We start from the raw sequence: 17,676 nt of genomic DNA, 5'->3' as shown, positions 1-17,676 counted from the left end.
ACTAGATGGAGCCAAACAATCACAAAAATATTTAGTACACTCTCTGGGAGGTGATGGGTGATAATATTACCATTTAGGAACAAATATGCACCTTTTATTTATTTATTTTCTGTGTTTAATTAGAGTTGGAGTTCACTTAAAAGGTAAAATAGTTGTCACAGGGGTAGTACCCTTTAAAAATGTGATAATATTTATCATTTAGCCACAAATATGTAAAAAAAAAAATATTTGCTGCTGTAGTTGGAGTTGCCAGCTTGTTTAACAATATTCGTGAAAGCTTGTTTACTTACAATGATGTATTAATTGTTTTTTTTTCTTATATTATACTATTTTATAACTGCACAGAATTGTAGATTTTAGAATAACGTTCTAGACATTGTGAAAAAAAACAATGCACTTAATTGTATTGTATGTACACTTGTATACTGTCCATTAAAAAAAAAAAAAAAAGTACTTGCAGAAAATATATTACTGACCTAAAAGGCCACTTAAGTGCATTTCGGAGTATATGTATTACTGTCCTAAAAGGCCACTTAAGTACATTTCAGAGTATATATATTACTGACCTAAAAGGCCACTTAAGTGCATTTCAGAGTATATATATTACTGACCTAAAAGGCCACTTAAGTACATTTCAGAGTATATATATTACTGACCTAAAAGGCCACTTAAGTACATTTCGGAGTATATGTATTACTGTCCTAAAAGGCCACTTAAGTGCATTTTGGAGTATATGTATTACTGTCCTAAAAGGCCACTTAAGTACATTTCAGAGTATATATATTACTGACCTAAAAGGCCACTTAAGTGCATTTCAGAGTATATATATTACTGACCTAAAAGGCCACTTAAGTACATTTCAGAGTATATATATTACTGACCTAAAAGGCCACTTAAGTACATTTCGGAGTACATATTTCTGACCTAAAAGGCCACTTAAGTACATTTAAGAGTATATATATTACTGACCTAAAAGGCCACTTAAGTACATTTCACAGTACACACTTAAATGAGGGTTTCTTCACTTATTTTAAATACACTTCAAAATACATTTCTATGCACATGTAAAATACTTTGTTTTCCATTTACTTCAGTTCAGCATTACATTTAAAGCTTTCATATTCTAAATTTCAACTATCATTACAAAAATGTAATAAGAAAAATCTATTTATATTTATAAATGCTTATCAGTATGTTCAGCAGTGCATATTTACCAAATAAATAAAAAACAAGCAATTACGATTATCCACTTATAGGGATAATTGACTTAATTGTGTTGAACACAAAAGATACTTATAAATATGGGTAACCGCTGACCTCTATAATGACCTCTTCATTTAAGCTCAACGGAAGGAAGAAACTGATGCAGGTTTGGAACAATTTAAATGATAGTTCTCTTACAGTCAACTAACTGCATTTAATACAAACTACATTTTCATGTCTGAAAGAGAAAAAACTCAGTTCACACTAATGGATGAAGCATAAACACTCAACCCAAAAAAATCAACAAAATCACAGAACAGATAGTAAACGGTTTATTCTTGCATCTAGTAAAAACCTCTTTACATGTAGTTGTGAACAGATACCATGCCGGGGTTCACAAGGAAAGTATGTCGACCCTGATGGAAGGATTTGGTGTTTCATCACAAGATCGATGGTTTGAGACAATACCTGCATGCAGTGACTTCCCGTTTATACGCGAGTATCTCCACTCCAACACTGAACAAACACACAGCTGGAACTGACTCTGTAATACAGTCTCTAAAGACAACTCTGGAATTAAATCAACAGACTAATAATACCGTAACATTCCAAATAATCACATGTATACAAAAAAAGTGATAATTTAGGACAACACCGATGTCTATTATTCCTGGGTACAGGAAATACCTTAATTATTTTTTTCTTCACCAGTTAACTATAAATGGATCCATTTATGAAGCCCTAGTTAAATCATGGCCATGTGCTTTAGATGTTGATTCACTTTAGCCAGATTCAAATGAACGTGTTTTATTGGAACAAAGCATCTCTGAATTTAAGAGCTTGAAAAGTACAAAAGGATATTCACACGATCCTAAATTTAAAATGTTTTACGTCTTACAGACTTGGACTTTAATACATGCTATAATCTGAAAAGAGTTTATTTCATTATCAACTTATCCAACAGTTTAAACAAACATTTAACAAAACGAGAGAAAAAATAAAAATCATTGTGAAGTCACAGCCATACGCTACACAACCAAATCTGAAGAGAACGGAGTCGAAAAACTAGCCAGCTAAAATATCAAACTTTCAACCTCAGTCATAAATCTATTTAAAAAAAAGACTATTTTAATCGTATTTTGTTTTGCTTATCCACAGGAAAACCTTACTGCGAGTATAATGTAAATTTTGTTACAAAATGAAATGCATCCAATCAAAACGCGGCTGAAGTGACATCTAGAGCAATGCGTAGGTGTGGCTATGACATCACAATGTGCACTTATGACATCATGCTAGTGCAGTCAGTGACTATAAAACACAGCAGCTGAACGAGGAGAGACGGGAAAAGATAAACAGCGTCTGCTTTACAGTACACAACACATTCTGGCTTTTCAACGGTCCAGCTTTCGCTCACATTAAAGACAGAAAGCAGAAGAAACCATCCACTGGGAAGCAGTGCTATTGAATAATCTCAAATAATCATAAGTACTCAAACCTTCAGCCAGCTCTAGACTCAGTGTGACATGTCAGTTTCACCTGATGTTTTATGAGGTGAAGAGCATATGATCTGATGCTGAATGACAGGCATATAATTGTTAGTGGTAGAAGCTCAAAAGTGGCAAGAATGCATCGTCAGAGTAACTGCAGCATAGGTTTCTGTAGACTCACAGAGTAGCATTATTTCCTTAGTAAAGGTGGACGTTCACTCATCAGTAAACGTCTGCTACAAAGTGCTACACACTGCAAAGTGGACCTCATCAAATATAAATCAAACCCACAGAATATACAAACATCACTGAGGTCGCTTTGCACTGGTTGACCATATCGGGTCATTTAAAGTTGTGCTATTTCATATTCGTAAGGAATAGTTTCCCTAAAGACAGCATTTCTGGGTTTTTCTCCACTATATCTAAAATGTCCTTTAGTGAAACTCTATCAATACTGACACGTCTTGAAGCACTTGCCCTGATGAAGAACCTCCCTAGAAACTACAGACCTCTTACAAGGGATTGATACATCCTAATCTAAGTCCAGCGTACTAGTTTTTATATATATAAAAAAAATAAAAAATCTACTTAATACAGGAATAGGAATAGTGATGTTGGGGGTTGAAGAAATTGCGTTAGAAAAATATGACAATGTATAACTAAGTTCCAGGCAGTCTATTTCGATGCTAAATACACTGTAAGATACTTTATAGCAAAGAAGTCAAAAATAAAGCTCATTCAGTGGTCAAAATCATCACGATGCATTGTTCTAAATTATAATCTGTTCGCTGCAAGCAACAGTATATCATATTCGGGTTGAGCATTGAAGGTCAACAAACTAAGAAAAAGTCCCTCGGAAATCATAATATATTTGAAACCATCTGGAGATGATATTCTCAAATTAACAATTCAAAAAATAGTATATGTTCCACTCCTCAGGAAGAAATGGAGTGGGTGTTTCATTAATAGCCAGGTTTCAAGCAGTCGAACCCCAGTGCTGGTGACAGATTTACAACACGAACGTTTTATCTCCTCGTTCTCAGCAAAGCATGTGACCCGAAATGCAGTTCCCACACAAATCAGGTCTTCTGGATCCACTTCCTCTCATCACTATGTAGCGACTTTGTTATCCTTCTAGAAAAACAAATGAAGAGAGAAAAAGTAAATAGCTAAAAATAAAAAAATAAAAATGTATAATTTATATTTTTTCCCAAAGATACATTATCAAAACATTAATAATAATAATATTTTAACAGCTGATGTTTTGGTTTATAGCTTTTGTACTACTTTCCCATTAAAGAACATTTTCTTATAAATTTGGTCACAGGGTTGTGCTACATAAATGCTATCATCCCAACAAATGTGTAAAAAAAAATTTAGAAAATATTTTTCTGTGCACCATTCTGCAGAAAGTGACTAAACAATTGCACTTCCTCAAATGTTAATTTTAAAAAACACCCCATTGTTAAATAGTGGGAGAATCAAGCAATAACAGGGTCGCACACTCTTTTAAAGCAAGTTAATCTGTGGAATGTAAATTCAATTAATTGTGGGAAAAAGTACATTGTTGTAGTTGGATACATTCAAGGTGCTCAAGTTCCGTGGGTTAAAATGCAAAAACAATTTTTTAGATCCCCTACTGCCCATTTGAAGCAAGGTGTCCCCCAGGGATCTGTTCTTGACCCACTATTCTTCATCATTTACAAACTACCCTTGCATCAAATCTTGTACTGACATGGCTTTTATTACCATTTATAGGCTGATGACATTCAAATATACTCTGTAGGCCTGCTCTATCCACTCAAATTGACAAAATATCTGCTTGCATACAGGAAAAAAAAAGAAAAAAAAAAAGGCTAACCTAATTTAATTAAACATGATTTTTTTTTTCCATTTCCAGGTTACATTAAAATTCTGCTACTCACCCACACCAAGTGCTCTTCCCACATCACTATAATTTTGTTCAATCTCCATTGGCTACGGTTGTAGATCATACTAAATTTAAAATTCTCCTGTTCACTTTTAAATTGTTGCACAACCTGGCTCCCTGGTATCTCTGTGAACTGCTCCTCCCTTACAGGCCAACTCGCTCTATATCAATATCACTACTTAAAACTCATCTGTTCTGTTAACATTTGTAAGTTGTCCTACATCTCTTTGTTTTCTGAATGTTATTCTTATTGTGTCCCCTTTTCTCATTGCGTTTCATTGTTTTTTTCACTTGTACTAATGTCCTTTATTATATTGATATTTCTCTTTTCTAATTGTATCACTATATAAATAAAACATTAATAATTTTTACTGCATTCCTGCTATTTTGTGTTAGATACAAAAATAACAGGTCAACAATTTGTACCCTATTAGAGGAAAGCGCTATACATTTATATTATAAAGCACATTGTGGATGTAAAGCAGAATCATTGTTTTTGACTTGTTCATTACCCTGTATTCAAAATCAGAGAACTCTCTTCCTCCTTGACTTCCTCTGAATCCTCCTCTGAAGCCACTTCCACCAGGGTGAGGTCCGAACGACCCCCGGCTGGCTCCGCGGCCCCCTCTGAAGCCCATGCCACCGCGACCTCTGAAGCCTCCGCGGCCGCGCCGTAACGGGATGCCAAACGTCTCTGCATTCATCCTTCGCTCCTCAGCCCAGGTCTGCCTCCTCTCTCTTAACGAAATGAAAACAAGTTCAAATACAATCTTTCGTTGCACATTTCTACACAATCCGAGGATACTTCCAATAAGCCTAGGCTTCTGCTGTACTCACCGGGGGAAACTGAACCCTGGAGACCTCTCCTTCCTGTTTAAAATTAGGTACATTGACAAGATTAATGAATTTGTTCCTATTAAAGGTTTAGGCTTCATATAAAAGGTGTGCTGTAGGTGTTCTGACCTTGCGTCGACACAAGAGATGTTGTCAAAAAAGGATTTGGATTTATCATAGTAGCACTTCTGGAGGGGATCTTCCTCATCAGCGTTTACTTCACTGTTCTGAGCGTCGACCCCTGAATCACCCTTATCCTCGCCATTCAAAGCCTTATCAGACTTCTCATCTGAACAAACATGTACAGTTAATACACAGAAATATACCTGCATTTCTCTCTAGACTACAGTATGAGAATGCCATCTGCTTTACACTCTGCTTCACATATTGTGAGAGTGTGCTTAAATTATATTGAATGTGTATTTATAGTATACTTAAAATCATGTGTACTTAAAGGGGTCATATGACGTTGCTAAAAAGAACATTATTTTGTGTATTTGGTGTAATGAAATGTGTTAACAGGGTGCGAGGTTCAAAAAACACATTATTTGCCCCATACTGTACATTATTGTTGCTCCTCTATGCCCCGCCTTTCTGAAACGCGTCAATTTTTACAAAGCTCATCGTTCTGAGAAGCGAGGCGTGCTCTGATTGGCCAGCTATCCAGTGCATTGTGATTGGCTGAATACCTGAAACGTGAGATGGAAATTTTACGCCCCTTACCGGACTGTGATGCTGTGTCCCAGCGCCGGACCAAAACAATGAAACCCATTATAAACAAGGCATTTGTTGCATCCAGTAGGGATATAATTACTGATTATAATGACTTACACTGTGTTTTTATGCAGCAACGTTACCGTGTCTGGATTTGTGATCTGAGAAATGACAAACAAGCGCTACTCTACACTGATCAAAACTCGCATTTGAATCGTCAGTGGCAAATTCTTTAAATAAGAAAACATACTTACAGGCTGAGAGTCAGAAGCGCCAGACTGACCTTGCAAAGTTGGAATTGCCTCACTTTATAGAAACAGCCTTTGTGCACAGCTGGCATTGTAGGATACTCTCCCAGGTTCAGGAAACAGTCCTCTGTAAAATGCGCTGCACACACTCTAATATTTGGGTTGAACTGTTCTGGAACAGTGTTGTAAATACAACTTAACCACTGATTTCTAGTTGTGTCCTCTTTTGGAAGCCCAAATAAATTACTCTCTCTTTCACAACGAAACACAGCGTTTCCAGGACATGGTGCCAGCGGCAGCAACAACACTACAGCCAGAATAATAGTTCCGCCTTCTTTCTTTGCGTATACATTTGGGCGGTGTTTTGCAAATCTCCCCACACCGTGACGTAGGAATGTGGGGGAGTGTTTGATTGAGCCGTTTTAGGGGGGCGTGTTCAAGTCTTAACTTTGATAAAGAATATCTCTTTGCTTTTGAGACTTTAGTCTTTGCAACTTCAGGGATCTTATCTATGCACGAACAGCTTGTAACTCTCCAAAGAGAAAGGAAATCTTGAAATCACATCATATGACCCCTTTAAACATGTACTTGCAGAAAAGAGAATTTTAATAATAAAGGAGATTACACTCATTTTAACTTATTTAATATTAGATTTAAAAGTTAATAGCAACTTTAATTCCAGCTAAATCATTATAAATGTGTAATTACAAATTTAAATACATGACATACATTCGATAGAAATGGAATTAAAGTTTTGTTTTTTTGGGGTTTACCATAAATAATTCAAACTTGGGTCCAAAAAAAAGCACTGTTATACTAATTGCATTTTGCAAACATTAACTATAATACATTTCCATTTAATTGCATTTAATAAGCAGTTAAGTGTAAGAAAACATTCAGTTTGTACGTAATATTCTTTTAAAGTATATTAGGTTACACTTTTTTTTAAGGTGTCCTTGTTGCAGTGTAATTTTACAAGTACAGAGAAATATTACTTAACTACATGTACTTACTATATGGTTAGAGTTAGGGTTTGATTTAGAGTTAATTGCATGTAATTATTTATTGTTATAATAGTAAGTGCGTTACGTGTAACAAGGACATCTTAAAATAAAGTGTTACTGTATATTTTCATCAAAAGTACTGTAGTTTTTCAGCTGATCTTGCATGGTAACCTGTTTGTACCTTTCAGTTTGAGTTTGCTCTGGAACTCTTTGTCAAGCTCGTCTTTGTTGAACTGAGCGTTGGCGCTCTCAAAGTCAAAGTCTCTCTCAAACTTCATGGGTCCTTCTCTCCGCACAGGGAACCGTCCTCTCCCGCGATAACCTCCAGCGCGACCGCGGCGAGCAGCAGGAGGACCACCAGCTGAGCAGAACAAACGCACGATTATAGCAATACATACAAATACATTGTCAGAAATACATAAAATATACGCATTTATAAACATTATAAACAAAGCATGCTGTGACATTCAGTAGCTAATAACAAATGCAAAAAGTCTATTCTCACAGACTTTAGTTAAGTTTAGTTGTCAGTGTGCAGAAAAAGCCATCGTCTACAGAGAAGTAATCAAGCAGATTGGTAAAGTACGTACATCAATTTCAATTACATAACATTACAATGAGACCTTTTAATTTTTTTGCACATTACAATTATGACCCTTCAGGGGAAAACTTTCTTTAGTGAAAATAATGTTACATGTGAAGCCTACTGGTTCAAAAGAACAGGTTTCTTATATGCATGTGTTCTTTTTAACCGTAGGGTGAAACACACTCAGGTTGCATGAGATTCACCATTCAGAAGTTCCTCTATAAGAAAGGAGCTCGCTAAAAGCTATTGTGTGGATGCGTGTGAAATACAGATGGACGACGTATTTCAGCAGACGTGTTATAACCTGCAAGCCGTTTAGAAGTGTCCCCGTTTCCTCCTCTGGACTGACTGGACTCTGGTACGCTTGGTTTCGGGACATCCGTGCCTGGGAGAGTATAACGCTTTAAAAGACACATTGACCTGTACCAAATCCTTGTAGCAGAACCAGTTTTAACACTAATATTGTTCATACAGGGTCATGTTTCTCTATTCTCACTATTGTTTCTTTTCTGAAAAGCCCTAATAAAAGGCCTGTAATTCCTTAAAGACTTCACAGAATCCATTACACTTGTCAAGTGATTCAGTGAACAGCCCAAGTCATAGGCTGCATCTTAAAACTACCTACCTGGAGAGCAAACTTGGGCATCAGAGGTCCAAACAGTATTGTAGTTCTACTAAAGGCCTAATGATCTCATTCAGTTTTTAAAACAACTAAAATGACAAATCAAATGGCCATGGATATTAAAACACGTTCTCCAAAAGCTATGAGTAAGACTTAAATACGTGATTCACTATCGCCACATTTCAGATGAAGTCAGACATGGGAATGCCCAAACTGACTTCCCATTTGCGTCCTCATTATGTTAGTCATCACACATCATGGTCACATGAAGAGACGGAGCTCAAATTCTGGGGGCAGTTCACAAGCCAACAAGAGCAAATCCCATTAGGGGCTGTTCACACAGAGCCAATTTTTCTATGCCAATGTGCTGTTTTTCCCTTTGTTTTTTCTATGTGAAAAAATGCTATTTGGATGTGTATGACCATTGTGCTGGCGTCTTTTCCAGCATCTCACACGAGCAAAGGAGGCACTCATAGTGGCTATGTCCGGATAAGCTGAATTATATAACATTTCTTCAATATGTAAACCTTTCTCTTAAAAAAAAAAAAAAAAAAAAGCCCGATATTCTCTATCAATTCTGCTGTTTGGCTATTTTCTGTTATTTCCGTTATTGCATCACGTCTCACGTACTGCCCTGCACTTTTTTTTTTTAAAGCATTAAGTGCGGTCACATTTTTAGACGCTAAGATTCATTCTGTGTGAACTGCCCCTTAAAGGCTTAGAGTTCCCCCCAAAAATGAAAATTATGTAATTAATTACTCACCCTCATATCGTTCCAAACACATAAGACCTTTGTTCATCTTCAGAACACAAGTGAAGATAGATTGATCAAATCTGAGAGCTCTATGTCCCTGCATAGACAGCAGCACAACTGCAATGTTCCCAATCCCAGAAACGTAGCAAAGACATCGGTAAAACAGACCATTTGACATCGGTATCTCAACTTCAATTTTGCGAAGCTACGATAATACGTTGTGCGCAAAAGGAAACAAAAATAATTAATTGAACAATTCTTCTCCCCGAGTTACTATCTTCCACCATTTTGGAGAGTACCACGACGCATGTGTGCACTTTCCCCAGAAAGTAATCAGCGTTGTTTATGTTCATAATGCACGCGTTTTCTCCTCAACGCTGATGTCATGCGTCGTGGTACTCTCTATGCAGGGTTAGAGAGCTCTCAGATTTCATTAAAAAATATTTTAATTTGTGTTCCGAAGACGAACGAAGGTCTTAAGGCCAAAGTATACTTTTTTTTTTACGCGTACATTAGCATACGTGTACAGTCGTACGCACAGCCTTACAAAGTATGCTTCATTTGACTCGTACACAGACGTTCGACGCAAGCGCTTTGCGCCAAAAAGAAATTTGCGTCATGCACGCTGTGAGCAAACCCTCGTTTACGCGTAAAAAGTGAAGTATACTTTGGCCTTTATGGATTTGGAACGACATGAGGGTGAGTAATTAATGACAATTTTCATTTAAGGGTGAACTATCCCTTTAAACATAATTTGGAAAAGTGGTAACACTGAACTGCAACACTTCTGTCTTCAGCAGCAAGTTCGTGGCATCTGGATTTATTCTCACCCCTAGTCTGTTCTGTGAGATCTACAGGCGTCTGTGTATTGGTGGAGGCTGCGCGAGTTTCCACGGGACTCTTGTGAGCTACGGCGGTGACTGCTGGTGCTGATGGGGCAGCAGGATCCACTGGGAGGCTCTTTCGCAGAGGGTCCAGAGCCAGATTGGCGTGATCTGTATAAAAACAATGGTGAAAGTTAAAAGCCTAAAGAAATATACCGTTTACAGGTTCGTTAAAAGATTAAAAACTGCAGTCACCCTGATGTGAGGAAATCAGTGCTGGTTAGAAAACTAAATCTGGTGAATTGTGTTAATGAAGTCATTTATTGATTAAACAGAGGTCACCACAATCCAGACACATACTCAACTGTAAAGTACTTGGAGAAATTTTAAATCAAAGTTTCAAAATACACACAGCAACTAAATACAGTTGTCGTAGAGGGCTTAAACCAGCTCTGTGCACACAGAGCTCAGGAGCGACAACAAAAAAAACTTCAGGTCCTGACAACCAAACTTACATTAAATTTGCACAGAGAGCATAGAATCAAACTGTAGTAGTTGTTCACAAATTTTGACTTATGACTTTTGACCTACAGGGACAAGTCACAGAGGCTAATGTCAATACACAATCATGGTGGAGGTGGCTTCCTAGCGCACCAGTAGCTCCAATAGAATGGCCACCTAAACCAAGGGACATCACAGGAAACCAAAGCACTGAAAAGAATAGTCTTAGCACATTGCACCTCCAACAATGGGGACAACCCAGCCTAATGGTGGGCAGCTCTGGACCCCAAGGTCCTGAGGAGTTTTGTGGTCTATACACATGACCACAATATGTGATGACTGTAACACAATGAATCATATACACCCACTTGGGATTTTGAAATAAACCTGAAGACTTCAGTAATGGGATGGGCCAGAGTTGCCCATCCCTGATCCAGCCCAATGACGGAAGGCAAAGTCTAAGCAAAAGTGAGAAACCCAGGAACACTGGAAAGTAGGAGCTTCAAGGATAATGGTCAAGGTAGGTCCTCTCACCTTGAAGACTATAACATTACTACATGAGGCTGGAGCAGTTTTCAATCTTTTCTGTTCAGGGTGGTCTACCCTCTAATCCCTGGAGAACAGGTGGTGATTGTGAAAAGTCTCAGTTAGCAAACTCCGCAGAGTCAAAGGGCCTCAAAGGAAAACATCCTGTCAAGCTGCAAAGCAGCAGTGACCCAGGGAAAGTACAGGTGGTGCCATGATAAAGTATCAATGCTTGCAGGCATTCTGAAGCAGGACAGGATGAAGCACACAGTCTGGACATTAAAGAATAAGCAAGTCACTTGTCCCCATTTTGCACCAAATGTGCTAAACTGTGCCCATAGTTGTGGAGATATACCTAGGTGGGAAGTTTTAATACTCTGATCTACGGGTGGACGATATACAGGTAGGAAATTATCAAGCGTTAGAAATTTGACTATTGTCTCTACCACGGTTACACGATCACATGATGTTGCTGTGCTACGTAGTCATGAACACATCGTTTGCACACGTTTTTAAGCATTGTGATTTAGATCAAGTGATTTTTAAGCCTTGGAAACACAATTAGCAGGGAAAGAGAACTCCTTTTGCTATGTTCTGAGAGAGGTGCACCATGTGAAGACTGTGCTCAGAGCGCAGGATTATTGAACCAAGTTATTTTTGCTGCTTTACAGGCCTTGAACGGTTAAAATATACATACTTGTATGTGTCAAAATGCTCATCTTTGCAAGTATCCTCATAAACAGTAGGTCTAAAGTGAAAGCAAACAGCTGAGACAGATAAGAAGTGTAACAGTATATTGGATCCAGGCAGCTCTTAAAGTGACAGCAGTCTAATATCCCTGCTGTCTGTCAATCATATTAATCAACAAAAGAGAAAATCTCTCACTGTGATTGACTAAATCTCTTTAGTAACTTTAAGAAAAATATACACACACATACAGAAGAATATACAGTGTTTTTATACATTTGATTACTTTATACAACGTATATAGCATTTCTTATGTTGTACTGTAGTTTTTTGTCAGATTGCTTGTAATCATTTTCTTGTATTTAATCGCTGACTGTTTATTAACTATACTGTGATATATAGATTTTTCCAGTGAAAGAAATTTACTCGTATCATGATAAGAAATTGGTTATATCACCCACCTCTACTCTGGTCTTATGCGGTCCACAACCCTGGGACCAAACATAACTATGTGGTCAGAGGGAAAGAAATTTGCTCTGGTGGAGCGCACAGAAACCTGGAAAGAGGTTGCCAGGAAGCATCAGAGAGGATATCATGTACAAGCAGCTGGATGGCTTGGATAGGGGAACTCCCTACTGAGAACAGCCACAACAGAGTAGAGGCCAAGACCAAGTACAAAGGCTGAAGAATCACCTGAAAGAATCTACTGTTGTTATGAAACCAGAGAGAAGTGGGCTTGCAGCCAGGACAGGAGTTATGGGTTGTCCTGTACTACTGACCCACTATTCTGACTCTCTTAACTAAGGGTCGAAACACATGGTGAAGGTTAGGCTGGACCTGTCAGCCAGAAGATTCTGTAGAGCAACCAAGAAAACCAGTGAAACACAGTAAAGTTTCCCATGGATGTATTGGGATGGCAACCCTATACGCTGTATTCACAAGAAGGCACTAAGCAAGATTAGCAAGCTTAAGTCTATTGAGAAGGTCAAAAAGATGAAAATTAATGTTTATTGTCGGACAACAATGTCTCTGTTCATTAAAGTTAGTCTGGTCAAGTAAATAAGTTAAACAGTTCATATCCAAATTCCCAGTTACATTGTCAACTCCTGTATATCCCATTTAATGTGATTATTCCCAAATGTCTGCAGTGTGTGTGGCCTCTGAGTTATTCAGATTATCAGAGAGCTATTAAACCCCCTCATTTTTCCTCTACATGTAGGTGCCTTAAAACTTCCCCCTAGAGTGAAAAGTGAAAGTGTTACACATGAAACTTTCAAGAGACAACTGAGACCACCAAACTGTTAGGATCTTGCCGAGTACTAAACACATAGCTTTATTTCACACTGATAAACTGAATTTTGATTTGGCAGTTAGATGAACCCAAATCGAACGCACTCAAAGTGTCACTGTTGAAAGCAGAGGCAACAGTCATGCCAGTGTCACTACCAAACAATCCCATTGTACTTCCTGTGAGGAAAGGAAGAGCAGGCACACACATAAGAGGTGCCACGGGATCATCAAATGCGGACTTAAATATTCTGTTCTGTCACTTCTGCTCAGAACATTGTAACAAATCAATGGAGGTGTTGCAGTATTTCGCAGCTGTATGTTATTATAGTAACATTCCCATCTTCTCCATTACAAAGCTGTGAAGGGGACTTACCGACTCCAACAGTGCCAAACTGCGGTGAGACCAGTGGGCTGGGGTTGAACTGGGTGTATGGCGTGACTTGTGGACGGTTGAACAGCCCGTAGGGGTTCCCAGACTGGAAGGATGATGGAGGGGCAGGGGAAGATCCCATAGAGGACTAAAAGATGAATAAAGCACAAAGAGCTCACTACTCAAGAACTGCTCATGAACAATGACAAACGGAAAGCCAACACCATGCAATCTAACAACTCTCAAACATTAATTTAATTTCTTAGTACAGCTTTTTGCTAGTTTCAGTATTTGAATGCTAATGAGCTGCCTACTTAGACTGCATTTTTAGCACAAGTCCTTTTCTGATGGAGCTGCAAAAAAAAAAAAAAAGTTTTTCTTCAACTTTTTTGTCTTGTTTCCAGCCAAAATATCTAAAAATTCTTAAAGGGCTAGTTCACTCAAAAATGAAAATGTGATGTTTATCTGCTTACCCCAAGTGCAAGACCCACGGCTTTGAATGTCAAAAAAAAACAACCCTCCAGACAAAAGTCACTCATTGTCTGAGTGGCGTATACACTCACGTTGACGCGTCACACACCGGATGTTGTGAACGCGCTCAGGACAGCTGGACAGTGCGGCGGATCAGAGGTAAAAAATGATATAAATACTGTTCAGTTTCTTGCACAGACCGATTGTTTCATGTCTTTAGACCTCAATGTATCGTCACGAGCTGCAGGGTTTAATTTGGTTTTGTCTGTGTATAGTTTTTTTCTCTCAAAGCCGTGAGTCCCATTGACTGCCATTATATGACTGACAGACTGCAACGGTTTGAGTTAAAAATCTTTGTTTGCGTTCTACTGAAGAAACACCTACATCTTGGATGCCCTGGGGGTAAGCAGATAAACATCACATTTTCATTTTTGGGGGAACTATCCCTTTAAATCAAGGAGGATTGTCTAGACGAGTAAAAAAACAAAAACAAAAAACATGTCAAAATTAAGTTTTTGTGTGAAAAGTGAAATAATCTGCCAATGGCGGAAAGCAAAATAATCTCATTTCAAACAGAAAACAAGAAACTACAAGATGTTTCTCAAATTATCTTTTTACGTTCCTAAACATTTAACACAATAATAGCTTTAAATTATCTTTTGGGGGTGTTTTCACAGCCAAATTTAGTTTGCGATTAGATTAATAAATCGCAGCACTCCGTAATTAATTAATTAAAAATGTTAATCGACTGACAGCCCTAGTAATTATTGCATTCTGTTGAAATTTTCTCATCTGTGGCCAAATCCAGAGAACAGGTTCAGCTGAAATTACAGAAATGCTAATCTTGCCTGAGTCAGTACATGATATAGTTAAATAATTGTTAAAAAAAAAAAGATTTAGCATTAAGCATTTAGACTTAAACATCCATTTTCTTCACTCTTCCCGTGCTTGCTTTTGTTTAAATCGCATGACTATGTGGTCCCCTGAGATCTTTTTCTTCACGATAACATCTCCATTTCAAGGATTTTCTATGTCACTGGTTGATGCAGTGAAGCATTCATTTCCCATTGCTTTTGTTTTGGTACAATAACAAAGCCAGACTAAGCACTAAAACAGACATAACTAGGATTGTGTACGATTATTCAATAAACTCTGCTCACTTTTTACAAAAGTCTCCTGCTTCCCACTCTTTTATACTGCCTCTGTCTACTTCTCTGTCTAACAGTTTTAGATACCAGACAAAACTATCCAGACTTCTGTAAGGATCTGGTAAAAAAAAGAGTGGATCCAAATTCTTGGCTTTCCCGATGCGTTGAAAGGATCTAACAACAGGCAGCTCACCAGACTTTGGCCTACATGTGCCTAAAATACACTGCATGCAGTTATAATAAGTTATGCTTACTATAAACCTTCACATTAGCCCTGAACGTGTCCTTGTCTTTACCTGAACAATGGCGGGGTCCTGAGGCAGAGAGCATGTCGGTTTGGGAGGTTCACACACCGTCAGGTCTTTGATGTCACTTCCTCTGAATATAATATACTCAAATGTCTCGTCCCTGGGTGCGATGGGACGGTCCGTGGGTCGGTCCTCGGTGCCAAAGGAGCGCACTGAAACAAGAATTAAAAGAGTAAATCATCAGTTTTAAATGAGCTTACATACAAGCAATGTATCTTCCACTGAGATTTCAATTTAATAAACTCTAATCCTCTTAAAATCAGCTTTTGCACAGTAAGTAATCCAGTTAAATCTGACTTCATTTCCAAACAACAAACAGTGCTGATATATCCTCAGTGCGCCGTAATGCTACCGCAATCAAGTTCATAACACACAACATATAATATATACCAAAAGATTTCTCTTTATGAATCATTTAAACGTGTGTCTGGGACACTGCTGAGTCTGGAGTACACTGATTTTTAATATAATCTTAGCTTTATTGTGTTATAAATTAATAGAGCTCATAAAAAGTGTTCTGTCAAACTGAGATAGTATTCTAGATCGTGTGTGTATATATATAAATAAAATGATTTTAAAATCAACAAAAAAGCAGTGTACTGCTTATACTCAAATAAATAATCAATCAGTCCAGAGATTTAACAGTGACCACAATTTCAGCCAAAATACCGTAGTGACTAAAACTGTAACATTACCATCAATTAACCAGATAAAACATTTTAAAAACACTATCGTCTGCTTCCAGCGTTTCAAAGGGATCCCACATGTATACAGTAACTGTGGTAAACATGGTAAGTTTACACTAGCACACATCACTCTTCCTATCATCTGAACAGAGGGAGCAGTAACTAGCATGCTGTGACATCTAACGCAGGTCAATAAAGTGCACAGGAAACCTGCCGCGAGGACACTGCTGTCCGTGTAGGGCAGCTCACTACATTTGAGACACAGCCTCGTCGCTAAACACTATCTCTGAAGAGGAAGGAGTGTGTTTGAGGAGTGTTTTTGACCTTTGGCGAGCGCGACGGTGGAGTTCTCGGTGTCGATGGTGTAGAGAATGCCTTCATACCGGATCTCCGCTTTACTGATCAGACTGATCTTACTCCCGATATACGGCGTGCCGCCGCTCATCCTCTCACCAACCCGCGATAAACCGAGAGAGAGCTCGTGTAAAAATACAGCTGCACTTCACAACGTCAACAAACCGCTGTTTGCTAATGAAACATGGCCGCCTGCATTTCAGGCCATCGGGCGGAAGTGACGTCTGACCGCCTTCGGTTCGTCAGTATCAGGGTTTCCCAACTTTTTGCGCTTATAAAATAATTATATTTTGATCTATCCACAGTATTCAAACAGATATCGACTCAACATTGTGTGCTACTCTTCGTTATTTCCCCTTCACTGTAACTGTGATTAAAGAGGAATTGTATTTTATTGGCAGAAAAGTGAAATATTCACAAATGCAGATTTTCCTCAATAATACACTGATTTGTAATAATTTTCTCCATGCCTTCAAATACTAATTAGGACACTAAAAACAATAAGCAATAAAAGAACCTGTAAAACTGTATGAAGAACTTTTGAGTTAATTCGTCCTCATTTGTAAATCACTTTAGAAAAGCGTCTGCTAAATAACTAAATGTAATTCATTTATTTGCCTCTTTATATTTAATTGTATATATTTTTATGTGCTTTTCTATGTGTTTATTTGTTTGTTTGTTTTCTTTTTCTTTACTTTTATTATTATTATTATTATTATTTAGGTTTTCCCAAATTGTACATATGCCAGTTCCTTACAGAAAGTTCAGCCACCCCTTCTGTATTAAAATACATATTCAAAATCAGGAATAGGACAAGCAATAAAACAAGTCATTATTATTATTATTATATTCTGTAAAGTTGCATTGCAACGATTTGCATCGTTAAAAGCGCTATACAAATAAAATTGAATTGAACTGAATTGAATATGGACAGATTATTTCAATTCTCTAGCATCATTATTGCCATTGGACCGACTGAGTTTATAATTGAGAAAGGAAAATATTAGTTATTTTCATTGTAATTACACACATCATCATCATCATGTTGGTAAAAATGTTCATACCACTTGTGTCTGTGTATTGAAAACAATACGTCAAAGAGGAAGAATGCTAAAGGGTTTGAGTTAAAA

The 17,676-nt window shown here is 37.7% G+C and overlaps 2 protein-coding genes across 3 annotated transcripts in view; both read right to left on the bottom strand.

The window, feature by feature from the left end:
* Nucleotides 1-17,676, bottom strand: part of LOC306868005 (histone H3.2-like) — a gene marked incomplete at its 3' end in the record, with an annotated part of 468,278 nt that overhangs the window by 414,864 nt on the left and 35,738 nt on the right. The window lies entirely within an intron of this gene.
* Nucleotides 1,400-16,762, bottom strand: lsm14aa (LSM14A mRNA processing body assembly factor a). Of its 2 annotated transcripts, XM_079414341.1 has the most exons (10): nucleotides 16,517-16,762; nucleotides 15,495-15,658; nucleotides 13,583-13,727; nucleotides 10,213-10,377; nucleotides 8,311-8,391; nucleotides 7,602-7,781; nucleotides 5,584-5,743; nucleotides 5,458-5,490; nucleotides 5,133-5,358; nucleotides 1,406-3,824 (listed from the first exon to the last, which is right to left on the bottom strand). In XM_079414341.1, the coding sequence occupies exons 1-10, from the start codon at nucleotides 16,635-16,637 to the stop codon at nucleotides 3,801-3,803; spliced, it is 1,299 nt and encodes a 432-aa protein (XP_079270467.1). In that variant the 5' UTR covers nucleotides 16,638-16,762; the 3' UTR covers nucleotides 1,406-3,800. The 2 variants fall into 2 exon arrangements, with proteins under 2 accessions (XP_079270468.1, XP_079270467.1); XM_079414342.1 differs by lacking the exon at nucleotides 8,311-8,391 and having other exon boundaries at nucleotides 1,400-3,824.

Source organism: Barbus barbus (assembly GCF_936440315.1).
Source record: "Barbus barbus genome assembly, chromosome: 50".
Taxonomy (NCBI): domain Eukaryota; kingdom Metazoa; phylum Chordata; class Actinopteri; order Cypriniformes; family Cyprinidae; genus Barbus; species Barbus barbus.
The sequence above is the reverse complement of the archived record's forward strand: the minus strand, read 5'-3'. Positions and strand labels throughout refer to the sequence as shown.